Source organism: Hevea brasiliensis, chromosome 12, assembly GCF_030052815.1.
Source record: "Hevea brasiliensis isolate MT/VB/25A 57/8 chromosome 12, ASM3005281v1, whole genome shotgun sequence".
Lineage (NCBI taxonomy): Eukaryota > Viridiplantae > Streptophyta > Magnoliopsida > Malpighiales > Euphorbiaceae > Hevea > Hevea brasiliensis.
Window position 1 is genome coordinate 3,804,760 of NC_079504.1, and position 23,575 is coordinate 3,828,334.

The window sequence follows — 23,575 nt, forward strand, 5'->3', positions numbered from 1 at the left end:
GGGCATTTAAGGCCCGCTTTTATATATACATATATGTATAATTAAAATATATTAAATTTAATTTTAAAAATATTTAATTAATACTTTTAAAAGTTTTATTTTCAATAATAATATTTAACAATAACATTAAACAATGATTACAAATATAATGGCCAAATACATTCGCCACCTCCTAAATTTTGTATAAAATGTTAATTTATTATAAATTCAGAAACAAATTAGCATTTTATGAAAAATTCAGACAACAATAAAAGCATTTACCCTGGTAACTATCACCTTTTTAAATTCCAGAAAGTTCGGTCCAGTCCTACTATTTGGGTCTTCTCCCGTTTATACAACATTGTAATAAATGGGAGCATATGACAGTTTATCTATTATCCAATATTGAATTAGGTTTTGACTTTGGAGAATCTGACAACGATGGATTGCATTTATCGCTTTTTGGGTTCAAACTCCATCCCCCTTTGAGTTTTGACCAAGAAATTAATATACAAAGAGTCTCCCAGCGGACCAACCCTCTCATATATCCTTTCATTTTTTTTTTTTCCCTTTAATATGTAAGATATGTAATGAGGTTTTAGTTGAAAGATGGAAGCTATAGATTCCATAGATGGTCTGATCTTCAACTCTATCTACTAACTGAATTGACTCATTCACAACTCATTCACAACTCATTCATAACTTTTTTTTTGTCCACGTTTCCACAATTCAAATAGGCATATAGGGACCACCTAACGAACCCAACTATTTCTGTATGCTGATGCAAGCGCTTCCGTCACTCGCTGGATTACGTGGGAAGCTGCGTCGTCGTTGCAAGTTTGATATTAATATTTACTAAAAATCTTTAAACTATAATGAAATACTTTAGCCTCAAATGGAATAATTCGTAATATGGAGATTGAACCTGCCAATTGCAGGCAATTCCGTAAATACGGAAGGAAACAGGTCCACTTTTGCTAGTTTACTACAGCGCGCTGTATTAAACCCAAGACTCCCCCGATTCTCACCGTTTTCGTCTTTGTAAGTCCTCACTTCCTCGCCTGAGCTTTTGTACTCTCTCCATCAGAGACTCAAATAGCTCAGGAACCCACCCCATTTCCCGTCTCGTAATCCAATACCTTATTCATTCCTTGTCAATAATCTTAATCGCGACCTTTTTTTACCCCACTAATCTAGTTCAAAGTTTCAATTCCATCCTTCCGTCTCCGATTCAGTGATTTCTTCAATCGAAATGGCATTTATTTGCTTCTAGGGTTTCCTAGATCTTCTCTCTCACTTTCCGAAGCAACTATTTACCAGATTGTTGTCAAGCTTATCAGAATTGCTGATATGGCTATTCGTGTTACCTTCACCTACTCTGGCCATGTTGCCCAAAACGTCGCCTCCTGCGCTGGCTTCCGGGTTGGAAATTGCCGCTCCCTCCGCGATTGTTGGGTTCGTTCTCGAATCTTCGCTTCTCCTATTGTGCAAAACTCTGATCTCGAACCCCCTGCACCGCGGACGCGCGATTTCCAATCCGGTTGCCATCGCCCAAGCCAGAAGCTGAATTCCTGGACTAAGAGTTCGGTTTCTTTGTACACTACCATCGCCGGAGAAATATTCGGCGATAACTGTAGGAGTCCGATTGCCGTTGGGCTGGTCTCGCTGATGAAGTCAACGGTTGGGATTTCAGCTTCTTCATCTTGCACGGGCGTTTTTGGAATTTCGCCGCTTAAAGCCTCCTCGATACTTCCCTTTTTCCAGGGATCAAGGTGGCTTCCTTGTAATGAGTCGTCTCCTGGGCCGAAGAGTAGCGATGTGGATAAAGGTGGGACTGTAAGCTGTGTAAGGAATGAGAGTAATACTGTGACGTTGAAGATTAACGGAAAGGAGTTTGACAAGAGTGGAAGCTGGTTATCCAAGGTGTTCAGTTTTTGCTCGGAGGATGCCAAGGCCATTTTTACAGCTGCCGCTGTTAGCTTGTTGTTCCGGTCGGCTTTGGCAGAGCCCAGATCCATTCCTTCAACTTCTATGTACCCTACTCTGGACGTAGGTGATCGCATTCTCGCAGAAAAGGTAAAAATTTGTACGCCCTTAGTTTAATTCAATATTCATATTTGGTATGAAATATAGGGTGCTTAACAACCGGGAATCAAATCCACCTTATTGCAATCAATGACGATTTAACGTTATGGATACATTCTACTTCATGGTGGCAGTTGTTTGTGGTTTTCTTAAGAACTAGAAAATGGGTATCGTGATAGCCTAGCATTCTATTATGATCGGGAGATTGGAGAAGAAATCTATGTTATTTACGTAGACGGATTTTCAGACTGACTGTTATGCGCCTAAGATGGAATCTTTATACCTTGTTTATTTATTCTTTTTTCTTCAATCTTGTTAACACCTTTGATTATTTCAAACAGCTGAAAAGCTATTTAAAGTTCTGACCTCTTGGTAATAACTGATATAATGCTTAACGTCATAAGCGTATTTTCTTTTTCAATGATGCTTTTGAATTATGATAAGGAGTTTTATTGAAAAATTGGTGCTAGATGATTGCCTGCACTTTGAATTGTTATCTATAGAAGATAAAATTGATTGGAAAGGCTCTTCTTTTATGTTGAATCAAGCTAAAAGAAATTAAAATTGCGATTTAGTGTTGGAAATAAGAAACTCTTCTTTTTCCTGTTATTGATATGAAATTTCCCCCTCTTTTTGTGTGTTAGGTTTCATATATTTTCAGGAAGCCTGAAGTTTCAGATATAGTGATATTTAAGGCACCTCCAATCTTGCAGGTATCTTATGGAATGAACTTTTCAGGTGAACATGACTGTTTCCAATACTTCAGTTACTGATATTTTCCTTGTGTTCTGTGCAATGTGTAGGAAATTGGTTATAGTTCTGGTGATGCATTTATAAAAAGAATTGTGGCAACTGCTGGAGACATTGTTGAAGTAAGGTTCTATATTCTTTTAATGATTCTACTTATTCTTTGTTGGCACTTGTTATTTATGTGATTCCTTTATGTCTGCAATTGACACGTTCTAGGTAAGAAAAGAAGATTGACATTCTTCATGAACGATTGTCATTATGCGTGGGCATTGTATTTTGCAGGTTCGTGAGGGCAAGTTATATATAAATGGAGTTGTTCAAGATGAGGATTTCATTCTAGAGCCACTTGCTTATGAGATGGAACCAGTGGTAATGCATTACGCTTTCCATTCATCATTTCTTTTTCTGTCAATTGATTATTGTATTTTTGTACCTTAGTATTGTCTTATTCCATTTACTTGCATTCTATTGATTTAGATAATTGCTTTGTTTGCTTATGCAGCTTATACCAGAAGGTTATGTCTTTGTGATGGGAGACAATCGCAATAACAGTTTTGATTCCCACAACTGGTAGTGTCTGTAAACACTCGATCAATTTTTTTGTTTCAGATTATCTTGCATTCTAACATTTAGTGGTTCACCTTATTTTCAGGGGTCCGCTTCCTGTCGAAAACATTGTTGGTAGGTCAGTGTTTCGCTATTGGCCTCCCTCCAAAGTATCCAACACCATATATGATCCAAATGCAGAAAAGAATACTGCTGAAATAGCTTGATGCATTGCCCTCTTCTTGCAGAGGGAGGATGTCAGATAACTTATTCATCCTGATGGTGATTTGATAAAGCATTTTGCAATCTTCTGATTCATTATGGAGCAATTGTGAATATGTAGATCTTTTTCATCATGGTCATCAATCAGTTTGTATGCTTCTAGATCGCTCAACTGCATCACTGATGCATTCTTTACTGAAAGCATCTTTTCAAAATCTTGCAAAACAAGAAATTGGAAAGAGAAAAAAAAAAAAAGGAACAAAAACACATTTCTTTTCAAAATCTTTCAAACAAGAAATTGGAAGAGGAAAAAAAAAAGGAACAAACAGACATTTCTAGTTCTGTATCATCTTGTATTGTTCATTTGTGTTGGGAAATTGAGATGCACCTACAGGCTGTAGATTTGAGGTGTGGAGAACTACAGGCTGTACGCTTCTAATTCTTTATGTGGAAGTTTATTGCACTGGCCGCCTTAGTGCTCATATGGTCTTCATTGCTGTGGTTAAGGAGTGGAGGAAGCTTTGTGATATAAGTTCAGGTGATGTGGTATTCTTGAAGACTGCACGACTTGATAACCATCGGTAGGGCAAAAGGGGAGACTCATCCTTATTTTAGGTCTCATCCAGGTGGCTCAGGATCTGCAGGAGCTTGTAACTGATTAATAGTAGTGGAATTTGTTTTGTTTGATAAATAAAATCAAACTTTATCTCGAATTGTTGCTTTAATCTTTAAATGAATTCTTGAACTTGTACTATTCAACTTTTGTTGTCGGTAAAACATAAATTAGTCTTAACAATTTGTGAGTTTGTTTTTCTTAGGTGGTTTTTTTTTTCTTTTTTTTTCAGAAGTTATAGTTTCATTAAAAGAAATGGCTTTGGCTCTATACAAGCATAGTCCAACAAGAGAAAAATACAACAAGAAGCTCTAAACCTAGGAAAAGGTCAAGCTAGGATGACCAGCAACCCAACCCAAGTCACCTAAGCAAAATCTTAGAAATTTACGATCCGACCCATAGCCAAGTGACCCGGAAAGAGAGGAGCATCACCATCTTCTTTGCCAGCCAGCCAGCCGCCCAAGGAAGACATCACGCTAAAAGAAGTACACAGGCAAACATCCATGGATTAGCCATCAAATCGAAGAGTCCCCAGCGACGACAATCTCAGAATAGTCTAACAGATCTGAAAAAGAACCAAACTAGGCCAAAGAGAAGCTGGACAAAGCTTGAAAGAAAACAACACAGATCAGCTCGAAAAGGGCGATGAGGCAGAGCTCAATAGCCTATTAGCTAAGGGGTCGGCCATAGATGGCATTGCCGGCAAAGAACCCCCGAGATACCAACATCCCATAAAAGAACAAACCCGCAGAGCCAGAAAAAATGGAAGAACAGATAGGAAGCACTAGATCTGCATGCAAGACCCAAGGCCACCAAAGCAGCTTCAACCACGGTAGATCTGCAAGCTCTCTCTTCATTAAGCACAGTCTAGCACAAAAAAAAAAAGAAGGATATTATTTATGCACACCAGCACCCATCCGGAAGGGGGAAAGCAAAACCCACTATCAGGACAAGGGAAAGGGATGTCTCTCCTGCAAGGAGGGATAGGGGGGACGGTGAAACCGGCAAAGAAACAGAGGCTTAATGTCTCTAACGCAAAAGAAGTATAGAGAAAGAAAGGTCTTTCTCTAAAAGATATAGAGAGAAGTTTTTTTCTTCGGTGGTTTACTTTTTAGTGGAATGAAAGAGTAGAAGGATGCAAAAAAGAGAACAATATTCATATTGCTTGGCCCCAATGGAATTGGATTTGCCATCTGCTCAGAAGTGTTACATATGGATTAACTCGAATCTAAATAGGTGCAGCTAAATGACATTCAGGTATTTCTTTCTTCCCGTGGTAACAAGCAATCCAAGCAAAATTCAGTGAGAGAGAAAAATAAAATGTAGAATGGGATTCGTTCGCAGATTTACATGTACCGTTAGCTGTCCCCCCCTTTCCTTTCTTTCCTTTATTGGGACAGAGGAATTACGTTGGTAAGAAAGAGGAAAAGGTGGTTTTAAGAAATTTTTTATTTATTTAGGATGGAGGTTGGATGATAGGGAGGGTTTTAGGAGGTTATCTGAGGAGTTAAAAATATTTTAAAATTTTTTAATTTTTAACTCATTAATTTGATAGATTAAAGATGGTTAAAAAAATTTTATTTTTTAATTTTTATATTATTTATATTAATTTAAAAAAAATTAAAATATCTTTTTTATTATAATATAATAAATTTATAAAAAAAAATAATTTATAATTTTTATATTTAACTTTATTTTATTAGTCCTCCCTCCACCAAAGCCAAACAAACTTTTGGGAAGGAGAGTATCAGTGCAAAGTGCTGCGATTGAGCCTGAGAATAATAATTCCATAAAAGGTGGAAAACTTTAGATAATAATAACCCGTTCTGTGCTACTGATACACGTGGCAGACACAGAGATTTTGGGCAACACTTGACTTTTACACAAACTGAATGCAGCAGAAAAAGTTTGAGATCCCCGACTTCATTAATTACCCGCTACTTAGGTCGTTGACGTTGAATCCATGGCGATAATTCGTCGTCGTTTACCCTTCACCTGTGCCCCCCTCCTCTTCCTCTTCCAGTTCCTCCAACTCCATACCCTATCATTTACTCTGGCATTCGCTCTTCTCCACCCCAACGATACCCACATCCTCCAGGTGCGTTCCTCAAATTTCTTTTCTTTTTCTTGTTCTTTTTTCTATGTCTCGATCTCTCTTATTGGCTAATCAATTCGATTTACCCATTACAGGATGTTTTGAATGAGATATCCAAAAGGCAAAATTGGGATTTTGATGGAATTACGTCTTCCAAATTGCAATTGAGCAAGGTTAGATTTGGTATTGCCCAGAGATACGAGTTCCGGATCCGATTTGGGACGAATGATTTGATTCTAAAATTCCCGGACGAAATGGGATCGTGGAACAAGTTCAACGAAGAAAGGAATGATTTTGGAAACTTTGTTAGGGAGCTTGGTTCCTCAGCTGTACTTGACACCTTCATAGTGGAGGGTCCATTTGATTTGCGTGTCGCTGGCCAAGACGAGCTCTCCTTGTTGTTACCGGTAACTCGTATTGCTTCTCTATACGTCTTTTTGCGTAGTTTCAGTATGTGTCCGATAATTTCCTCACCCATTGAATTTTATGCACAGATAATACTAGTTGGGCAATTGATGATCTTGTGTTTCCTTATGATAAAATTTGAGAAATTCCGATTCTTTCTGATCAAGTGTTGTAGCTAATCCCTAAATGCTCTTGTATTAGTATCCTTGTAGTTGGAACATGTTTGGAGTGAAAGCAGTACCTGTAATTTTATTTGAAAGTTACTAATCCCTGAGTTGAATATCATTTATATATTATTATATTCTACCTGCATTTTTCTCTTTATCACTGTCCTGGTAGCATTGACTATTAAGTGATAACTTTTGCTTGAGCAGCATCCTTTTACTCTGATTTTGGGTTTGAGAAGCTTGTGGTTTTCACTGGGACCGGAACATAAATTTCTCAATCATTTCTTGATATCTAAACGACATTACTTTGTATAGCATTTCTTGAACATCATAATTCTTCACTGAATGTTTATACATGGGGAAAAAAAAGCAATATGATACTAAAGTAATTGTGCTAGAAGGCAAAGTAAGGAAAGGAGCATGCATATCATGCATTTAGTTCAAATTGTCATGTTTTACCCTTTCTCTTTTTCTTCTGTTTATGGTGATATGATTTTCTTGAAGTTATGATTAGGAGATTACCTCACCACTCATGAATTAAATGAAAGATAGCCATTTTAATGTTTTTATGACTTGGTTTCTATATTGCAATCGACATCCATTCTAGTGTTTTGTGATTTTCATTATTTGGCTTATCCATGGTGAGTATTTTTCAATTCATTTTCTTAATGTTTTTGTTGCTTGCTATCAGCTGAACGCTTCGCACAGCGGTTTGAAAAGGATACTAGTGGGTGAAGGCATCACAGTAGAAGTGAAAGGAGCTCAAGAACTCTCTCTTTTCGACACTTTTGACCATAGTTTCACAGTGAATAGAAGTTTTAAGATTAAAAAGTGGAGAACTGGCTTCTGCTCCTTTTGGCAGTCGTTGTGTATGCCGTTACTTCCCATACACATTATTGGGTCTGCATCACTTACTGCATTCAGGACCAGGAATTATGATGCATCTGTCGAAACAACTTTCTTGTCTGAAGAGACTATTGAATTACTACCTGCAAAATGCTACAGTAACAATGTGTACAAGAACAAAGCTAGGCTCAGTCATTCCTTAAGTTTGAAGATCAATATGCTAGGTAAACTATTGAGGAGCTTTCTTGGTAACAGAATGGGGCAAAAGTGGGTTTCAGGCTCTCTTAGAGCAAATGCTAAAGCAGCAACCATCATTCGTTTTCAGTTGGAGATAGAAAAGAATATTGCAAGGAATGAAACTTTTGATGATGTGCTGGAAGACTGGAAAACAAGGCCTACAGTTGAACGGGTTTGGTTTGAAGTAATGGCAAGAATTGAAGCTGAAAAGTTGATGCTCGGAATGGTTAAGAAAGTCAGACCTTTTATTGCAGTAGATTCAGTTTCATTGAGTAATTTAATGTCTAATATTTCATTTACAAAATTCCCATCTATTCTTGTACCGCCTGAGTCCTTAACACTGGATGTGAAATGGTAGGACGAAACTCTTGTAAACAGTTTTGATTTGAAAATATTTACATATCAAAGCTGTGTACCTGTCATCTATGTCCTGTCCTTAAATCATTTCCATACTGAAGTTGTACATAATGTTAAAAAATCATACAAGAGGAAGGGTTGCTTTCGTTCCTTTTCTACAGTTAGCAGTAACTTATATGACTAACTTTCAACAATGCTCTCTTCAAAAAATACAGTGTCCTGCAAAAAAAAAATTCAATGTTCTGTGGGGATGAGTTCTTCAACTTCTTGCAGCGATATTACAGGTCTTACTTGATTTGAGTACCGGGCGAGAAAATTACCATGGTCTAGACGGTTGAGTGCTTGATAGAACACACGTGGATCAAAAGGAAGCTCATCTAAGCTGTGAATCTCATCTTAATAAATGCCAAGTCCAGCGATAGATCAGACAATAAAGTGAAAAAACTTTCCAAGAAGGCTGGGACTTGTAGAAGTGAAAATTTTGGGCTGACGTTACTCAATTCTCAAATCTTGAGGAAAACTCCGTTACTTGTATTAAACATTTTGAAAATCGGGTGTTACTATTGCTCATTGACACTATTTTTGTCCAAAGTTATGATTCAGCTTCTTAAAAAACGAGCGTAGTTGGGAGACATGTGAATCTATCAACTCTTATTGCTCGTTTCTTTCATTAATGCATTTGACTAATTGGCTATGATCAAATCTTCCGGTCAATTTCATGGTCATTGAAAATTTTCCCCCATTACTGTAAGTAAATGTGGCACGCAGCACATCATTATTCACATAATAATAAAATGTGCTATTAAAAATTTGTTTAATATTATTCTAAAAAAATTTGTTTAATATTGTGTTATTTAAATTGTTATTGAGAAAAATATTATATGAAATATATAATAGTTTAAAATTATTAAAGAATTAATTTTAAATTATATTTAACATTTTTAGTCATAATTAATAACTTTAAAAAAGTTGAAAATTTTTTCTATTTATTTTTTTAACATCTAAAATGAATCCTTTCAAAAGACAGGTTAGACTTAATTAGAGCTATAATGACGACATTACTAAGGTCTTATTTGAGGTTGAAGTTGGGAAGAAAAAAAATGTTTTCTGAAAAAAAATTATTTTCAATACTGTTAAAAAATTAATTTATTTACATATTTTATAGTTTTCATAAATAAAATATATTAAATTTAATTTTAAATATCTCTAACTACTCTATTTAAGACATTATTATTTTTTTTAATAGTATCTCAAACATGAATTTTAAATACCTCCATGCTACCCATTTTTTTTTATAATATGAAATTTATTAATAGGAATAAGATAGGGGAGGGAAAAAACCAGACGCTTAGCACTAGGCCACACCCATACATCCAAAGCCAGGGCTAACAAACCTAAGCAAAGCCAATGGTGGAAAAAACTCTCCAACAACACCAGCAGATAACAAAACGAGACAGGATCAAGCCAATACAACATACATAGAACCAAAGCACACAGACACTTAATAGACGTAGTGTAGCATCCAGTTATGAAAATTATTGTCTTTAAAATTGAAGTGGATTGACCACCTGCCCAATGAAAAGGACTGCGCCTGTAGTGTCTTCCCTTACTACGAACAAGAATGGGTGATCTGCTACGAAGTCCACCATCAAATTCCTAGTACGAATTTCATTACCATCAGAAGCAGCTGATTGCTCGTTAACTTCAATGAATGACTTGTGCCATATGCTCGAAACAAAGAGATGTTCGCCAGCAGAGGACTCTACCATATCTGTGAAATCTGCTTCGTCACCAGAGAAAGGCAACACTAAACCCAGACCCTTTAGAACGTTGGAAACCTCCAATCCAAAAGAAATCTTAAACTTTGGGATCCTCAAATCATGCGGTATCATGTATGCATGTCCATGAGGAAGATGGCTGTCCAAGAATCCGGATTCACTTGTTATTTGTTCTAGCAAAGCTGGGAGCCCGTCTTTTGCATCTGGAAGAAACAGGTACATGGAGAATTTGCGCTTGTCCTCACCTTGGGCATAGGGAAGTCCTAGTACTTTGAAGCCCTTATCCTTAAACCTACGGATAAGCTGGTTCTTCTTCTTGCTTGTCATAAAAGGTACACGAACTGTGCTGCCATCACAAAGGTAGAAGTCACGGTCCTCTGTGTCTGATGCATCAAACTTTTGTTTCCAATCTCCTTTGAAACAGATTGTATTTGCAAGTATGAGCCTGGTATCAACATCAACTGAGCCAGGAAAGAACCTCCTTTATAAGGCCATTGCTTTCATTTTCAGCCCACAGGTTCACTTCAGTAGCCACTTGAGCACCCTTTATTAGCATCGAAATATCGCCATTAACATAACATAGTAAAACAGCTACATGCATGCAGCAGGAAAGGTGAAAAAAGTGAATTTCTTCTACGCACCTTAATTCGAAAATCAACGTGATTAGAAGCTGCCTTGATCTTGTCCGCAATCTTTTTGAAAGAAGTCTTGAAAGTGAGAGACTTGTCAATCCAGGCACCACTTGCAAATGACAAGCAAGGTCCACCGTTGGCACTCCCATCAGCTAAAATATTGGAGACGATCTCAGAGGAGAAGGAGCAGAGCTCCTCGGTGGCCTTAGACTTGAGGAAGGCAAGCAGCTGCTCCAAGGTGGTGCCTTTGGAACCGGCAGCGATCAAGGTCAGTAGCACTTGAACAGAGAGTGGTGAGAAGACCGCGTTACGGTCCTTGGGTTGGATCGTGAGAACGTGCATTGAGAGGCCCAAAGCGACGTCGGTTTGATTCTTGATCGATTCTTTGACATCCATGTTGTAGCAGAAGAAGAGAGCACTGCTGTTTTTTTTTTCTCCCTGGCTTTCAGATGGGAATATTACCAAGATGAGGATCGCTATTTATATATGAAAATTCTTGTTTACAAAGTGTAAACAATTTTTTTTTTTAATTTTTTATTTTTTTAGGAGTGAAAAATAAAAATTAAGTCGAATTATAAGACTTTAATTACTGAATAAAATATAAATACGTAAAACCTAATGTTAATAAATAGATACTAATATATTTAATATCTTTGTCAATGATAAATTAAATTTAAAAAAAAAATCTATAAACAATTTAAATAACCACGTGACTCACAAATTTACTTTATATAAGCCATATCTGTATTATTTTTTTAATTTGACTTTAATTCAAGAACTTAAAATTTTAAAGATAATTTAAATATTATTAAATTAAAATTATGAGTTGTGTTTGGAAAGAGGGAAAATAAAAATTTTATTGTTTGTTCTTTTACTATAATGTCCCCATACCGAACCTAGTTTAAACATCAGTATATTTAGTAGGACTCCTTTATGGTAATTTCAAATGTTATTAATCAAACATTAGCATAATATTTCAATGAAGTTAATAATTTTAACTCTACCTAAGCCGTATACAAAATGAGTCTTTTTATGCAATATTAATTCATCTGTAACTTTTTTTATTGCTAATTTATCATATTTTTAATTAAAATTAAAAAAAAAAAACTAACCGATAGTTCATTTTAATTTTGATTGAGCAAAATAAAAGTAAGAATTATTCTTAAATAAAAATTAAATTTCAAATGTAATTAAATTTTCACTTTACTCTGTTCAGATTGAATAGATTTTCTCTCTTTTGAAAGTGAAATTTGCACTAAATAAAAATATCTATTAAAAAAAAAAAACAGAGAAGTGTTCACAGAAGAAACATTTTTTTTTTTAAATCGTGATAAATATTGTAAAGTTTCAATAATTATGAATAAATTGGTGCATTCACATTAATTAGTTATCACAATAATTAAGGAGTCACAATGTTAAACGGTAGATTTTGATCCAAAGTGAGTTCATACCCGAATCACGGCGGTGCCTGCTAAGAATGATCATTTATCTCAGGTAAAAATGTTCTATTTTGTTTTTTTATTTATTGAAGAAGTTCATTTTAATTTAATTTTAATTTATTGTTTAAATTAATTGAAAAGTTTTAATTTACTTTTAATTTAATTTAAAAATTAAAATTTATAAATTAAATTTTTTATTTTTTAATTTAAACCCAAAAACCAGGATAGAAACAAATCAAATGATCTGTGGCCTTTTGCGTCAAAAAAGAAATGCGTTTTCATCTGTTAAATTTTACGGACACTGCCTCAAAATGTTTTGAGCCAGAGAACGGCCAAATAAGAGTAGGGATGAGTAGATTTCGATTTAAATTGAAAAATTAAATTAAATTAAATCAATTCGATTCAATCAGTTTAGTTTTAAAATTTAATTAGTTCGATTCGATTTTATATTATAAAAATTTTGATTATTTTAATTCGATTCGATTTTGAAAAGAAAAAAATTAATTAAATCGAATCGAACAGAATAATAATTTTATATATTCAAATCGAATCTAATTGATTTTTAAATTGATTTATTTTAATAAAAAATTTATAAATTATATTTAATTATATATATAATGTTTAATTTTATTCATTAATAGTTATTAAATTTAAATTAAAGGTAAAATTAAATTAAATAATTTGATAATTAAATTTAAATTAAAATTAATTAAAATTTAAAATCGATGAATTTAAATCGAATTAAAATAAAGTTAATTTTTTTTTATCTATTTTAACTGGATTCAATTTTTAAAATTTATAATTTAATTTAATTTAATTCCTAAATAAGAGACGTTTTCATACTTCTCAGACTAGCATTAGGTGTTAGTATTACTAATTGGACTATTTTTGTTCAAAGTTATGAGATAGATATGAGTGTAGTTGGGAGAAACGAACGAATCTATTTTCTCTGACTTGACTGTTTGGCTATTATCAAAACCCCCTTTCATTTTCCTGCTCCGCTCCTTGGAAACGATGACAACAAAATTTTCCCCATTTCCCGCAAATAAATGGCCTGTTGTGATCGTGGCACATTCACACCCTTGTATTGTTTGTCCGATGACACCGACTGCGATCTCAAATCTGTTTTCTCTCTCTTTCAAAAGTACTTTACGATATGCTCTTTACTGTAATGTCCCCATAACAAATTTGTTATGGTAATTTACTGTTATTAATCATACTCCGTAGAGCCCCATTTTTAATTTACCCAATTGGGCCTCCTCGAGCTTGAATGTTTTATGAATCTAATTGTCCATAGTGTATTATTGTTTATCATTAATCAGACAGGCAAGACGCCCATTTTTAATTACCTAATTCGGGCTCGTCCAGCTTCAAGTCCATTGTTCAAATCCAATAAATGTTTGTTCTCTTATCTTCAAAATCTATTTATGGAGGAAAATTCTACGACTTCCTCTGTTCTACTAATTAATCAGATATTATATATTTTTTCCTTTTTTTTATTTTTTTTTAAATACTAGCAACTTAATAGTTAGAAATTATTAAAAAAATTATGTGTTACAGCATAATATTTATAGCAATTTTTAGAAACATAAAAAGATTATATTTATAGTGTATAATTAGGATAGATAATAATTTTAGTATATTTAAAAAAATTAAATTGGTAGTTTTGAAATAATAAAACATTAGCAAAATTCATCATTGAGCTAAAATGATGAATACGTCTAGAATTTAGCTTTTTGGAATTTGATAACTTAAATTCTCACAATTAGGTTTATATAATACTTTACATAAATAAAGACTTCAAGTGTTTGCAAATTCAACAACATGGAAAGAAACCCTTTTGGCTAACATTTCTAAACTCCTACCAGTTCAACCTTGGCTTCATCTTCGCCAGAACTTTCTACTTTCTTCACTTCCACCTTCTTATATTTATACCAAGATGCACATACCAAGTAAAATACAAAATTCACAACACTCAACACTGCCAATAACCAATAGAAATAGTTCAACTTGTCTCTGTTCAAATTATTACTAGCCAACCATCCACCACTAGCTTTGTTCACTATCTCCACCACCACTGAGCTCATGAAGTACCCAAAAGCTAAGGAGCACCATGGGATGGCTGTGCTTAATGATTTCATGCCCGCTGAGCTCTCTGCGTAGAAAAAATCTAGCAGACCAACCATAGTAAACATATCGGCTGCTCCAAAAATGGCATATTGGAACCCCAGCCAAAACACGCTCATTGGCAAAGGCTCAACAGAGTCTACCATCTTGTGTTCAATTGCTACAGATTTGCGGTGCGTTTCCACAATGCCAGAAACTGCCATGGATATAGCTGAGAGCACTAGCCCTACTCCAATGCGTTGGAGGTATCGAATTCCATTGGGGATTCCTGTGATCTTCCGAGCTAATGGAACAAAAATGCGATCATATATGGGGATCAGAACAAACATGAAAAGCAGGGGGATCGCAGGAATTGAGGGGCCAGGTATGTGAAAGCCAATAAAACTTGTGTCCATTGTGGTGCTCTGTTGGATTGTGAAAGTCTGCAGTTGAGCCAAACATGTGTTCGTGAAGACTGTGCTAAGTATAATTGGAAGCATGCGAAGTAGGATTTTTGTTTCTTCAACTTGTGTAACTGTGCATAGGCTCCAGGGTCCAGGGGTGATCGATGTTGATACGCCATTATTGGTCCTTACAATTGCAGCCCTGTCCAGAAACCTGAAATTTGGAAATTTTGCAGTGCATTTGTTTGCAAGCAATCAGCTTGAGCCTGCACAAAAGTTACGACGAAGCACTTGAAATCAACTTTATATAATACCTGAATTGATCAGTCCTCCCTAGGATTTCTTCTTGCTTCCCTGCTTCTTTGTCATGAATTTCATGTAATTCATCTGTCATCTCTGGGATTGGAAGGTTTCCATTTCTTATTGAGGCCACAAATACCTGTAGTTACGAATAAAAAGATACAAAAAAAGATAAGCAAGAAATTATATATTTTGATGTAAAATTTTAAGGTGTGCCTACACCTTAATAGAAAGGAAGGATACTTGTTTAGTAATTACCTGTGCAAAGCGAATGATGGGGCTTCCTTTCGGCACATTGATTCGATACAGGGGCTTCCCCAAGCACAAGAAGAGTATAGCAAATAAGACAGCCATAGTACACACTGCAAATGACCATTCCCAACCTTGGTTGGTGCTTATCCAGACCAGAAAAGTGACACCAACTAAAGCTCCAGCGTTGAGGCTAAACAGGAACCAGTTGAAAAAGCTAGACAAATGAACTGCTTCGTTAGGGTCCTTTTCATCGAACTGGTCAGCCCCCATGGCTGGCAAGGCAGATTTAACACCACCCGTACCAAGTGCAACAAGGTAAAGACCAGTGAAAAGAATTGCCTCTTGGCTAATTTTTGCTGCTTCACATTGATTCATCGCATCTGGTGCAACACCTTTGCAAGGCATTGGTCTTAGCTGATGGAAGTGCGCTTGAACTGCTAGGATGGCATATCCCTGAAAATGCAGCATCAGATAGATTAACTTAGATCATTAGTTAATTTAGTTGTAAATATACTTTAATTAAAAAAAGCTACAAACATACAAATGTGTGACTAGGACTTATTATGCTATTGCATGATGATTTTTTTTAAACCAATTATTTGATTAAATGTTTCAAATTATAATATGTGATTTAGACAAAGAATACGACTATGGATGAGATATTTTCTCCAAAAATATATTCATTATGATACAAAATAGGATAGAGGTACACGGTCTCCTTAGGCTCAGACCACTTTTATTTGCTTATAATTAATTAATTTATTTACTCAAAAAAAATTAGGTAATTAGTTATCGATAAACAATATTTTTAATTAAGGAAATTTTGTAAATTTATTTTGATAAAACTGATGAATAAAAAGGAGACAGATACATTTAAAAAAAAAAAATGGAGTAGACAGATGCATATCAAAACTCTGACGTTGTGGGTGACATGCTGAAACTATGATTGTTTAATGCATTATGTATATATAAGCAAATAAAAAATTGGAATTATTCAGCTCATTGTCAAGTCAACGGACGGGCACATACATTTTTCAATAAGAAAACGTTTGGCCATGTTCTGTGATCCTTGGCCCAAGAATCGTAAGCATTTTCTATTTTTATTCTTTATATTGTGAATTATATATATATATATATATATATATATATATATATATATATATATATATATATATATTATCATTTTATTGCAAGCAATAACTCTCCTCTTTTATATAGTAGTAACTGGGAAGGCTTTAAAAATATCACCGCCATGGTGCCGTATCAGTGCAGCTGTGAGCCTGTGATTTTAGAAATTTAATTAGGAGAAGGCAAGACATGAACATACCAATAATTCTATGCATCCAAACAAGAAGCAAGTCTTGAATCTCGACATAAAGGTGTCTGAGATGAAGCCTGCAAACAGTGTTAATAGAAAGGAAGTCCCCATGAAGTTTGTAAGCGAAGTGGCAGATTTTGTTAAGCTGAAGTTCATGTACCCATTGAAATAAGTTACAAGACTTATGGCATTTGAGACGAATGCCATGTTCTCCAGTCCCTCCGTAGCTGCATAAATTCACCAAAACGGATCCTAAATTCATCATATGCATGCACTAAAAAGAAAATGAAACCAACACACTTTAACTCAATGGTATTCCAAATGTTTCCATAATTGTGAGTCTTGGGTTTGAATCCGAATAGGAGATAATAATGAACATGAAAAGAAAGGAAACTATCAGTAGAGTACCATATACGAAAAGTGCAGCTCTATTTCCACCTAGCCTCTTTTCTTGCTTGGCTTCGCCTCCGGTTTTAACATCTCTGCAGATGCCCTGGTGTTCCAGCATATGAAACATAAATTGATTAGTCCAAAGGGTGCATTCAACACTAGAGTTTGAGAAGAAAGGAACTTCTTTGGTCGACTGAGAAAGTTGGGGATACGGCCACCGCCTTTCTTCAGTGGTCCAAAGAACACAAGAAAAATTTAGAAATGGGTTTACCATTTTGTTGAGAGCTTTATTTCTCTTGTGACCCGAAAAGGGAGAAGAAAACCTTCCAAGCTTGTTGCTAGTATGTATGCGTGGTTACTAGCAAGGAAATATACGAGTATATATAGAGACATACTGGTGAGAAGGAATCAAATGGCGTCTTACTCATTTGTGGAGAAATTATTAGGTGCACCCAATGCACATCAACTATTTCTCACAATTATATGAAATTCATTCTCTATATTATAAGAGGGTTGACTTTTTTATAAAAAATAAAATATTATTTTAGTACTTCCAATATATCTAATAATTAACCCTCATTTGTGTGGCTTTTGTTTGTTTCTCATGAGACTTCTCTATCTCTTTATTATTCTAGTCAAACGATTTGTAATATTTTATGGCCATATAAAGAATCAAAGCTGGATAAGTTAAATGTTGCACACAATTTGATTGGTTTTGTTCATTTTCGTGGCACAAGTGCTTTCATATTCTCACTAACAAACAAGTTAATCAAATCCTCCTACAGGCATTGGTTTTACCACCATTAAAAAAAATGTAATCCTTCATATTAATTAAGCATAACCCTAATCGCTTCCTTTCGGAGAAAAGTCTTCAAATTTGTTAACAATAACTTTAAAAATACAAACTCTACATTAAATCTAACAACCCAGCAATACAATCACAATCCTGAATTAAAAACTTGCAAAGGCGTGCTTAAGTGTCGTCTAAGAAATTCATAATTCTCTTAATAAATTAATAATAATAAATTACGCCCCTAAAGTCCAACATGCATGTGTATTATTTTCTATAAGCTCCTTGTCCTCCTATTTAGCGTAGTGTAAAACTCTAATCATATTTAGAATAATAATATTGAAATTTGTAATATAAGGCTTGCATTAATTGGAACATGCTTAATTATGATGAATCGATCGATGCATGGTTTGCCAATTGCCACTTTTAATATCAACAAAAGAAAGTCTTTGACTTTGTAGAAGAGTCCATCATGTCATGTCGTTCCCATATTTTCAATTTATAAATATTTTCCTTTATGTTTACTTCACATCTATTGGTCTATTTTTTTTTCTTCCCAAGTTGCTACACATGTCCTGGCCCCCAATGAATTAAATTAAGTTGAACTTATGAGATAGGATTATAAATCATGGAAAATTATAGGTAGGTCTAAAGCTAGCAGTTAATTTAATGATCCTTGAACGACCATCATCAGGGCTCCCTGGAGGTTGTAGGTACTAAGTATATGTTGAGAAACGAATTGGCATAAGGTTTGGAACTAGAAAAATATATTAATTTTAGGGACAGCTGAGAATGCTGTTCATGTATCATCACATTTATCAGGTTCTCTTGAACTTTAATCAGAAAAATATGACCAGATTATTTATACTAAAGATTAAATTAAAAGGACGGTTTTAATTATAACAAAGTCATTATAGATAGACGACGTGAATAGTAAAAAATTATTAATTTCTTGGTTAAGAAAACCTCCAAGTGCTTGTCAAATATCTTCACGAAAGCTAAGATATAGGTCACAGGATCATGGAATTCAACATGTGGGGTATTGAAAAGGGACGTCAAACGTTAGCATGATTTAGGAAATCTTCTTGTTGGTTATAATATTGATTTTACAGATTTCTGAAAAACGTGGGATCTAGAAGGGTTGGAGTTCTCTTTTGGTCTCTTGCAGGGAGGTATCTTCCTCTCTTTCCTTGTTGATTATTTGTCATCTTGATCTTGGATTTACTATGAGTCCTTGTGATTAAAAGTCAAACGAAAGTTTAAACGATTGACGCCAAAGCCCAATAAGTCACATTAAACCTAATTTCCATGCAAATTATGCAGTTGTTTTTCAAACATATTATTAATATTTTTTTATAAATAATCCTAATTGAAACTCAAACTACACATTCTTAATATTTAAATAGTAATAATCAATTAAAATACTTTGCGTATTATACCCACATTGTTGATTTATATTGTATTTTTAAAGGAATAAAAATTTAAATTCCCATTTTTCTTATCATTAATTTTTAAAATGATTAAACAGTAACCGAATAAACTATCATAATTAATTAAAATGCTTTGTAGATTATAGACGAGTTGTCGCGTAGTGCGTTGGCGAAATGTTAAAACAATTCTTCGAGTTGAACAAAATATTAAAAGCAGCAGTTGCATTTCTTACCATATAGTTACCCCCTTCACTGCTTTAACTCCACAACAACACAACTTTAAAGATGGGCCTCCGTGAAGAGATCGTGAGCCAAAACGACGTCGCTTTGGGCATCTCCAAGCATGTGCTCTTAACCGAAGGCAATATCTCTGATTCAGTGGTGTCGCCGCTGTCGATCCAGCTGGTGCTCGGCCTTATTGCTGTTGGGTCTAAGGGTCCTACCCTGGATCAGTTGCTTTCTTTCCTCAAGTCCAAGTCCAATGACCACCTCATCTCTTTCTTCTCCGAACTCGTTTCTGTGGTTTTTGCGGACGGAAGTGCCAACGGTGGTCCTCTCTTTTCATTCGCCAACGGCGTTTGGGTGGACAAGTCTCTCTCTCTTAAGCCTTCTTTCAAAGAGATTTTGGAAGATCTCTACAGGGCTGGTTGTAATGAAGTTGATTTCCAAACCAAGGTATATTTTCCACTACTCTTACCATTATCCAATTATTTTTAGAATATATGGATTGCTTTTCTAGTTTAATGGCAGTCTCTGCTTTGTCTATGGAATCTCTGCTTCTATATATATGAATATGATTAAGATATGCTGGTGCTTCACCAAAGTCCGTTATGTGCATGGTTGGATTCCGAAAAAGGTGATGGGGACCTCGAGAATTAATCTTGCAAACCATTTAAGCTAAGATCTTATTAGGTTTCTTCCTCTATTTGTATCAAGAAAGTGAAGGATTTTTATCTAATCCACACACACACTCGTGTGTGTATATATATATATATATATATATATATATATATATATATATATGAAAACCTAACCGGGAAATGTTTATGAAATTATGTGTACTTTTGAACCGCTCTGCGTGGATGATTGAACAAGAACAGTGGAAGTTGCTAGCCATTGTGTATTACTGTTCCAACCATGAAACATTATTGTGATGCCCCTTCGTTACTTGCAGCGAAATTAATTTTTGTTTAAACTTGCATAAGTTGTCAATATACACAGCACAGTCTTCACCTGAAAGGAAAAGCATTCTTGCAGCTGAATTTCTACCTTTGTTGAATTTTGCTGTTCCAAAGCAATACTACTGATCCAAGTGCTAACATTTAGTTTTGATTTTGGAACCTTCATATTTTATGTGTTGTTGAGCCTGAGCATGCTGAAGTTGTGGATTAGGATTAGGAATTGTTCCATTTCTAGGTTCTTTAGGCTTATGTGAGCATCAAAAAGAGTCCACTCTATTTCTCAATTCTCATTGCCGTTTATTTTGTTATAAGCTAGAACTGTAAAATCTTCTTATTTTTCCCCCTTGGCAATGTTGCCTCTGATTAAAGGCTGTTGACATAATTTCATAAAACATCAATGGCTTGAATCTGCAGTTTATTGATGGCACACAATTGTCTTTAGTATTGATGCTATTAGCCCTAATTTTAATTTTATGTTGGTGATGAAAGGCTGTTGAAGTGACTAATGAAGTAAATGCATGGGCGGAGAAGGAGACTAATGGCCTTATCAAAGAGGTTCTTCCTTCTGGGTCAGTCGACAATGCAACCAGGCTTATTTTTGCAAATGCACTTTACTTCAGAGGAGCTTGGAATGAAAAATTTGATGAATCAACCACAAAAGACTATGATTTTTACCTTTTGAATGGTAGCTCGGTTCATGTGCCCTTTATGACTAGCAATAAGAATCAATTTATCCGCGCCTTTGATGGTTTTAAAGTCCTAAGGCTTCCTTACGAACAAGGTGAAGACGAACGCAGATTCTTCACGTACTTCTTCCTTCCAGATGCAAAAGATGGGCTGCCTGCTTTGGTGGAGAAAGTGGGTTCTGAGTCTGGGTTTTTAGATCACCATCTTCCACAGCAAAAAGTGGAAGTGGGTGAGTTCAGGATTCCTAGGTTTAAGGTTTCCTTTGGATTTGAGGCTTCCAAAACACTAAAGGGATTAGGACTGGTGTTGCCATTCTCCGACAAAGGAGACTTGACAGAGATGGTGGACTCCTCCTTTAGTCAGAACCTATATGTTTCAAGCATATTCCAAAATCCTTCATCGAAGTAAACGAAGAAGGCACAGAAGCTGCAACATCTACTGTTGCTAATATTACAATAGCGAGTGCTGTGCCCTCTGCGGATAAATTGGACTTTGTAGCTGACCATCCATTCTTGTTCTTGATCAACGAAGAGACTACTGCATCGGTGCTGTTTGTTGGCCAAGTGCTTGATCCCTCACAGGCCGATTAAGTCGCATGTTGCAAGTAGATAAAACATAAACATGAAGCTATCTTATTAAATAATGTTTGGTGGATGCATGCTATTTTGCTGTCAGTTTTCTCTTGGTTTTGTCAAGTGGCGCTTGAAGGAACATTATTATCTTTTATAAATATAGTAATTATTATTATTTTTTATGTTAAGTATTTAATTTTTTTTATATAATCTTTTATTATTTTTATCATTATTACCTCATTTTTTATGATTAAATGATTGAAAATATTAGTCAATTAAAATTTAAGTATCACTCTTAAATTAATTTTGATTTTTTAACTCCAATTAATGATAAATTATTTCTATATTTTTTAAACTATTGTAATATATAGTTGTTATATAATTTAGTTTTCTAAATATAATCTAAATTTTACTCTTAATTAATTTAATCTTTTAAATTTAAATATTAAAAAAGTATTAATTATGTTGAAATTTTGACAGTTTAAAAGAGTTCATTGTTTTTAATTTTGTTAGTTGACTATCTACTAATTTCAACATTAAATTGTGTTAACTAATTTTAAATTTTAAAAAAAAAAAAGAAAGGTCAACGATAAATTTTTGCTATATTTCATAAACAGTTTTAATATATAACTCTTTAATTAATTTTTCCTTTTAAATTTAAACAATCTTACCATTTATTCATGAAAATTACATATTCAAATTTTTGTGAAAATTAATACTTGAATTTTTTTTTTTAAAGATGTCTAATTATTGTAATATCAAGGTGACTTTGGGTATTTTACTAAATAAATAAAATATTATAAGTAAAAATTACTTTCTAAATATAATGTCTCCTTACCAAAATAATTATCAAAATTTCAAAATGCACAATTTTTTAATCTAAACTTTCTTAAAATAACAATAATTTTATTAATTAAAGGTTAATTATTAAAAAATATAAACTTTCATCAAAATTTGGTCAATCTCTTAAAGAATTATGTTATAAAAATTTATATATTATAATTATAATGACTAAAAATTTAAATATTTACATCTATTTTCAATTTTAATAATTGATCTTTTAATTTTATTGATTCTATACTAATTTAAAAAAAATTGACAACCGCTATAACCAGCCAATTAAAATTATAAATATATAATCCTCTTCTTGAGCCATATGGCAACAGTAACTGTTGCTAAATTGAGAATTGTAACTACTTCCTTTATATTTTTCTAACTTAAAATTAATTATTCACAACTCAAATGGTGAAATTCAAAACCTTAACAATTTAAAAGAGTTCATTTTCTATTAATTTTTAAATTTAAAAAAAATATATCAACTTTAAATTTTTTTTAATTCTCTAAATGGTTGTAATATATAATTGTTCTTTAATTTAATTTTAAACATATCTTATAGATTAAAATTACTATTAATCATATACAAAGCACAAATATTTATTTAATTATATAATATAGCAGTAATTTCATATAAATTATCCTACATAAAAGGATAAGTAAATAAAAATTATATAAATAAATACAAATGAGTCTTATAATATTTAATTTTTTCATATGTTCAAGATATATTTTTTTAAAATAATAACTATCATACTTAAATATTATTTTCTAATTAATTTATTATTTCACATATTAATCTTGCAAATAATAGGAGGAATATTATATAATTACTCGTTGTGATGGTACCTTGGTAATTGTTTACGGCAAGGGGCTATCATTGTGTAATTAAAAGATGCTTATTTCAACTAGAAATGAATCCATGGCGAAGACGACATTGAGGAATTACAGTTTTTGTACTGCTCTAAATGATCATACATAGAGCGAAGTCAGAAAATTATTTTTAAGAAATTAATATTATACATAAAAATAATTTAATATATCACTTAATTACACTTATTTCTTATATATTTTTTATTTTTTATATTATTTTAAATGATCAATATTATATATTTGAAAAAAATATCACAATAAAATGTAATTAAGCTAAAATTTTTTTA

General features: G+C 33.7%; 2 protein-coding genes and 2 pseudogenes across 2 annotated transcripts; 2 read left to right on the forward strand and 2 right to left on the reverse strand.

Moving 5' to 3' along the window:
• The first annotated feature begins 906 nt into the window (after nt 1-906).
• On the forward strand, nt 907-8,458 carry LOC110636187 (uncharacterized). Its single transcript, XM_058131610.1, has 10 exons — nt 907-2,055; nt 2,709-2,777; nt 2,868-2,936; nt 3,097-3,183; nt 3,317-3,384; nt 3,467-3,585; nt 3,977-4,128; nt 6,141-6,293; nt 6,386-6,697; nt 7,554-8,458. The coding sequence occupies exons 1-10, from the start codon at nt 1,330-1,332 to the stop codon at nt 8,301-8,303; spliced, it is 2,505 nt and encodes an 834-aa protein (XP_057987593.1). The 5' UTR covers nt 907-1,329; the 3' UTR covers nt 8,304-8,458.
• A 1,135-nt stretch (nt 8,459-9,593) lies between these two features.
• On the reverse strand, nt 9,594-11,117 carry LOC110636211 (serpin-ZX-like; annotated as a pseudogene).
• Nucleotides 11,118-13,916: 2,799 nt separating this feature from the next.
• Nucleotides 13,917-17,050, reverse strand: LOC110636228 (protein NRT1/ PTR FAMILY 4.5). The gene is made up of 5 exons (XM_021785843.2): nt 16,940-17,050; nt 16,541-16,758; nt 15,220-15,666; nt 14,976-15,100; nt 13,917-14,875 (listed from the first exon to the last, which is right to left on the reverse strand). Exons 1-5 carry the CDS (start codon nt 17,046-17,048, stop codon nt 14,005-14,007), a joined length of 1,770 nt encoding a protein of 589 aa, XP_021641535.2. The 5' UTR covers nt 17,049-17,050; the 3' UTR covers nt 13,917-14,004.
• A 2,310-nt stretch (nt 17,051-19,360) lies between these two features.
• On the forward strand, nt 19,361-21,761 carry LOC110636188 (serpin-ZX-like; annotated as a pseudogene).
• Nucleotides 21,762-23,575: the final 1,814 nt, after the last annotated feature.

Bases quoted from the DNA above. Each gene is read 5' to 3' on its own strand.
- LOC110636187 (XM_058131610.1), top strand. From the start codon at position 1,330: ATGGCTATTCGTGTTACCTTCACCTACTCTGGCCATGTTGCCCAAAAC. The intron at 2,937-3,096 runs GTAAGGTTCTAT...TGTATTTTGCAG, and splicing joins CTGCTGGAGACATTGTTGAA to GTTCGTGAGGGCAAGTTATA. The intron at 6,698-7,553 runs GTAACTCGTATT...GCTTGCTATCAG, and splicing joins AGCTCTCCTTGTTGTTACCG to CTGAACGCTTCGCACAGCGG.
- LOC110636228 (XM_021785843.2), bottom strand. From the start codon at position 17,048: ATGTTTCATATGCTGGAACACCAGGGCATCTGCAGAGATGTTAAAACC. The intron at 16,759-16,939 runs GTACTCTACTGA...GAATTTATGCAG, and splicing joins AGCTGCACTTTTCGTATATG to CTACGGAGGGACTGGAGAAC. The intron at 14,876-14,975 runs GTATTATATAAA...TCCAAATTTCAG, and splicing joins GGGAGGACTGATCAATTCAG to GTTTCTGGACAGGGCTGCAA.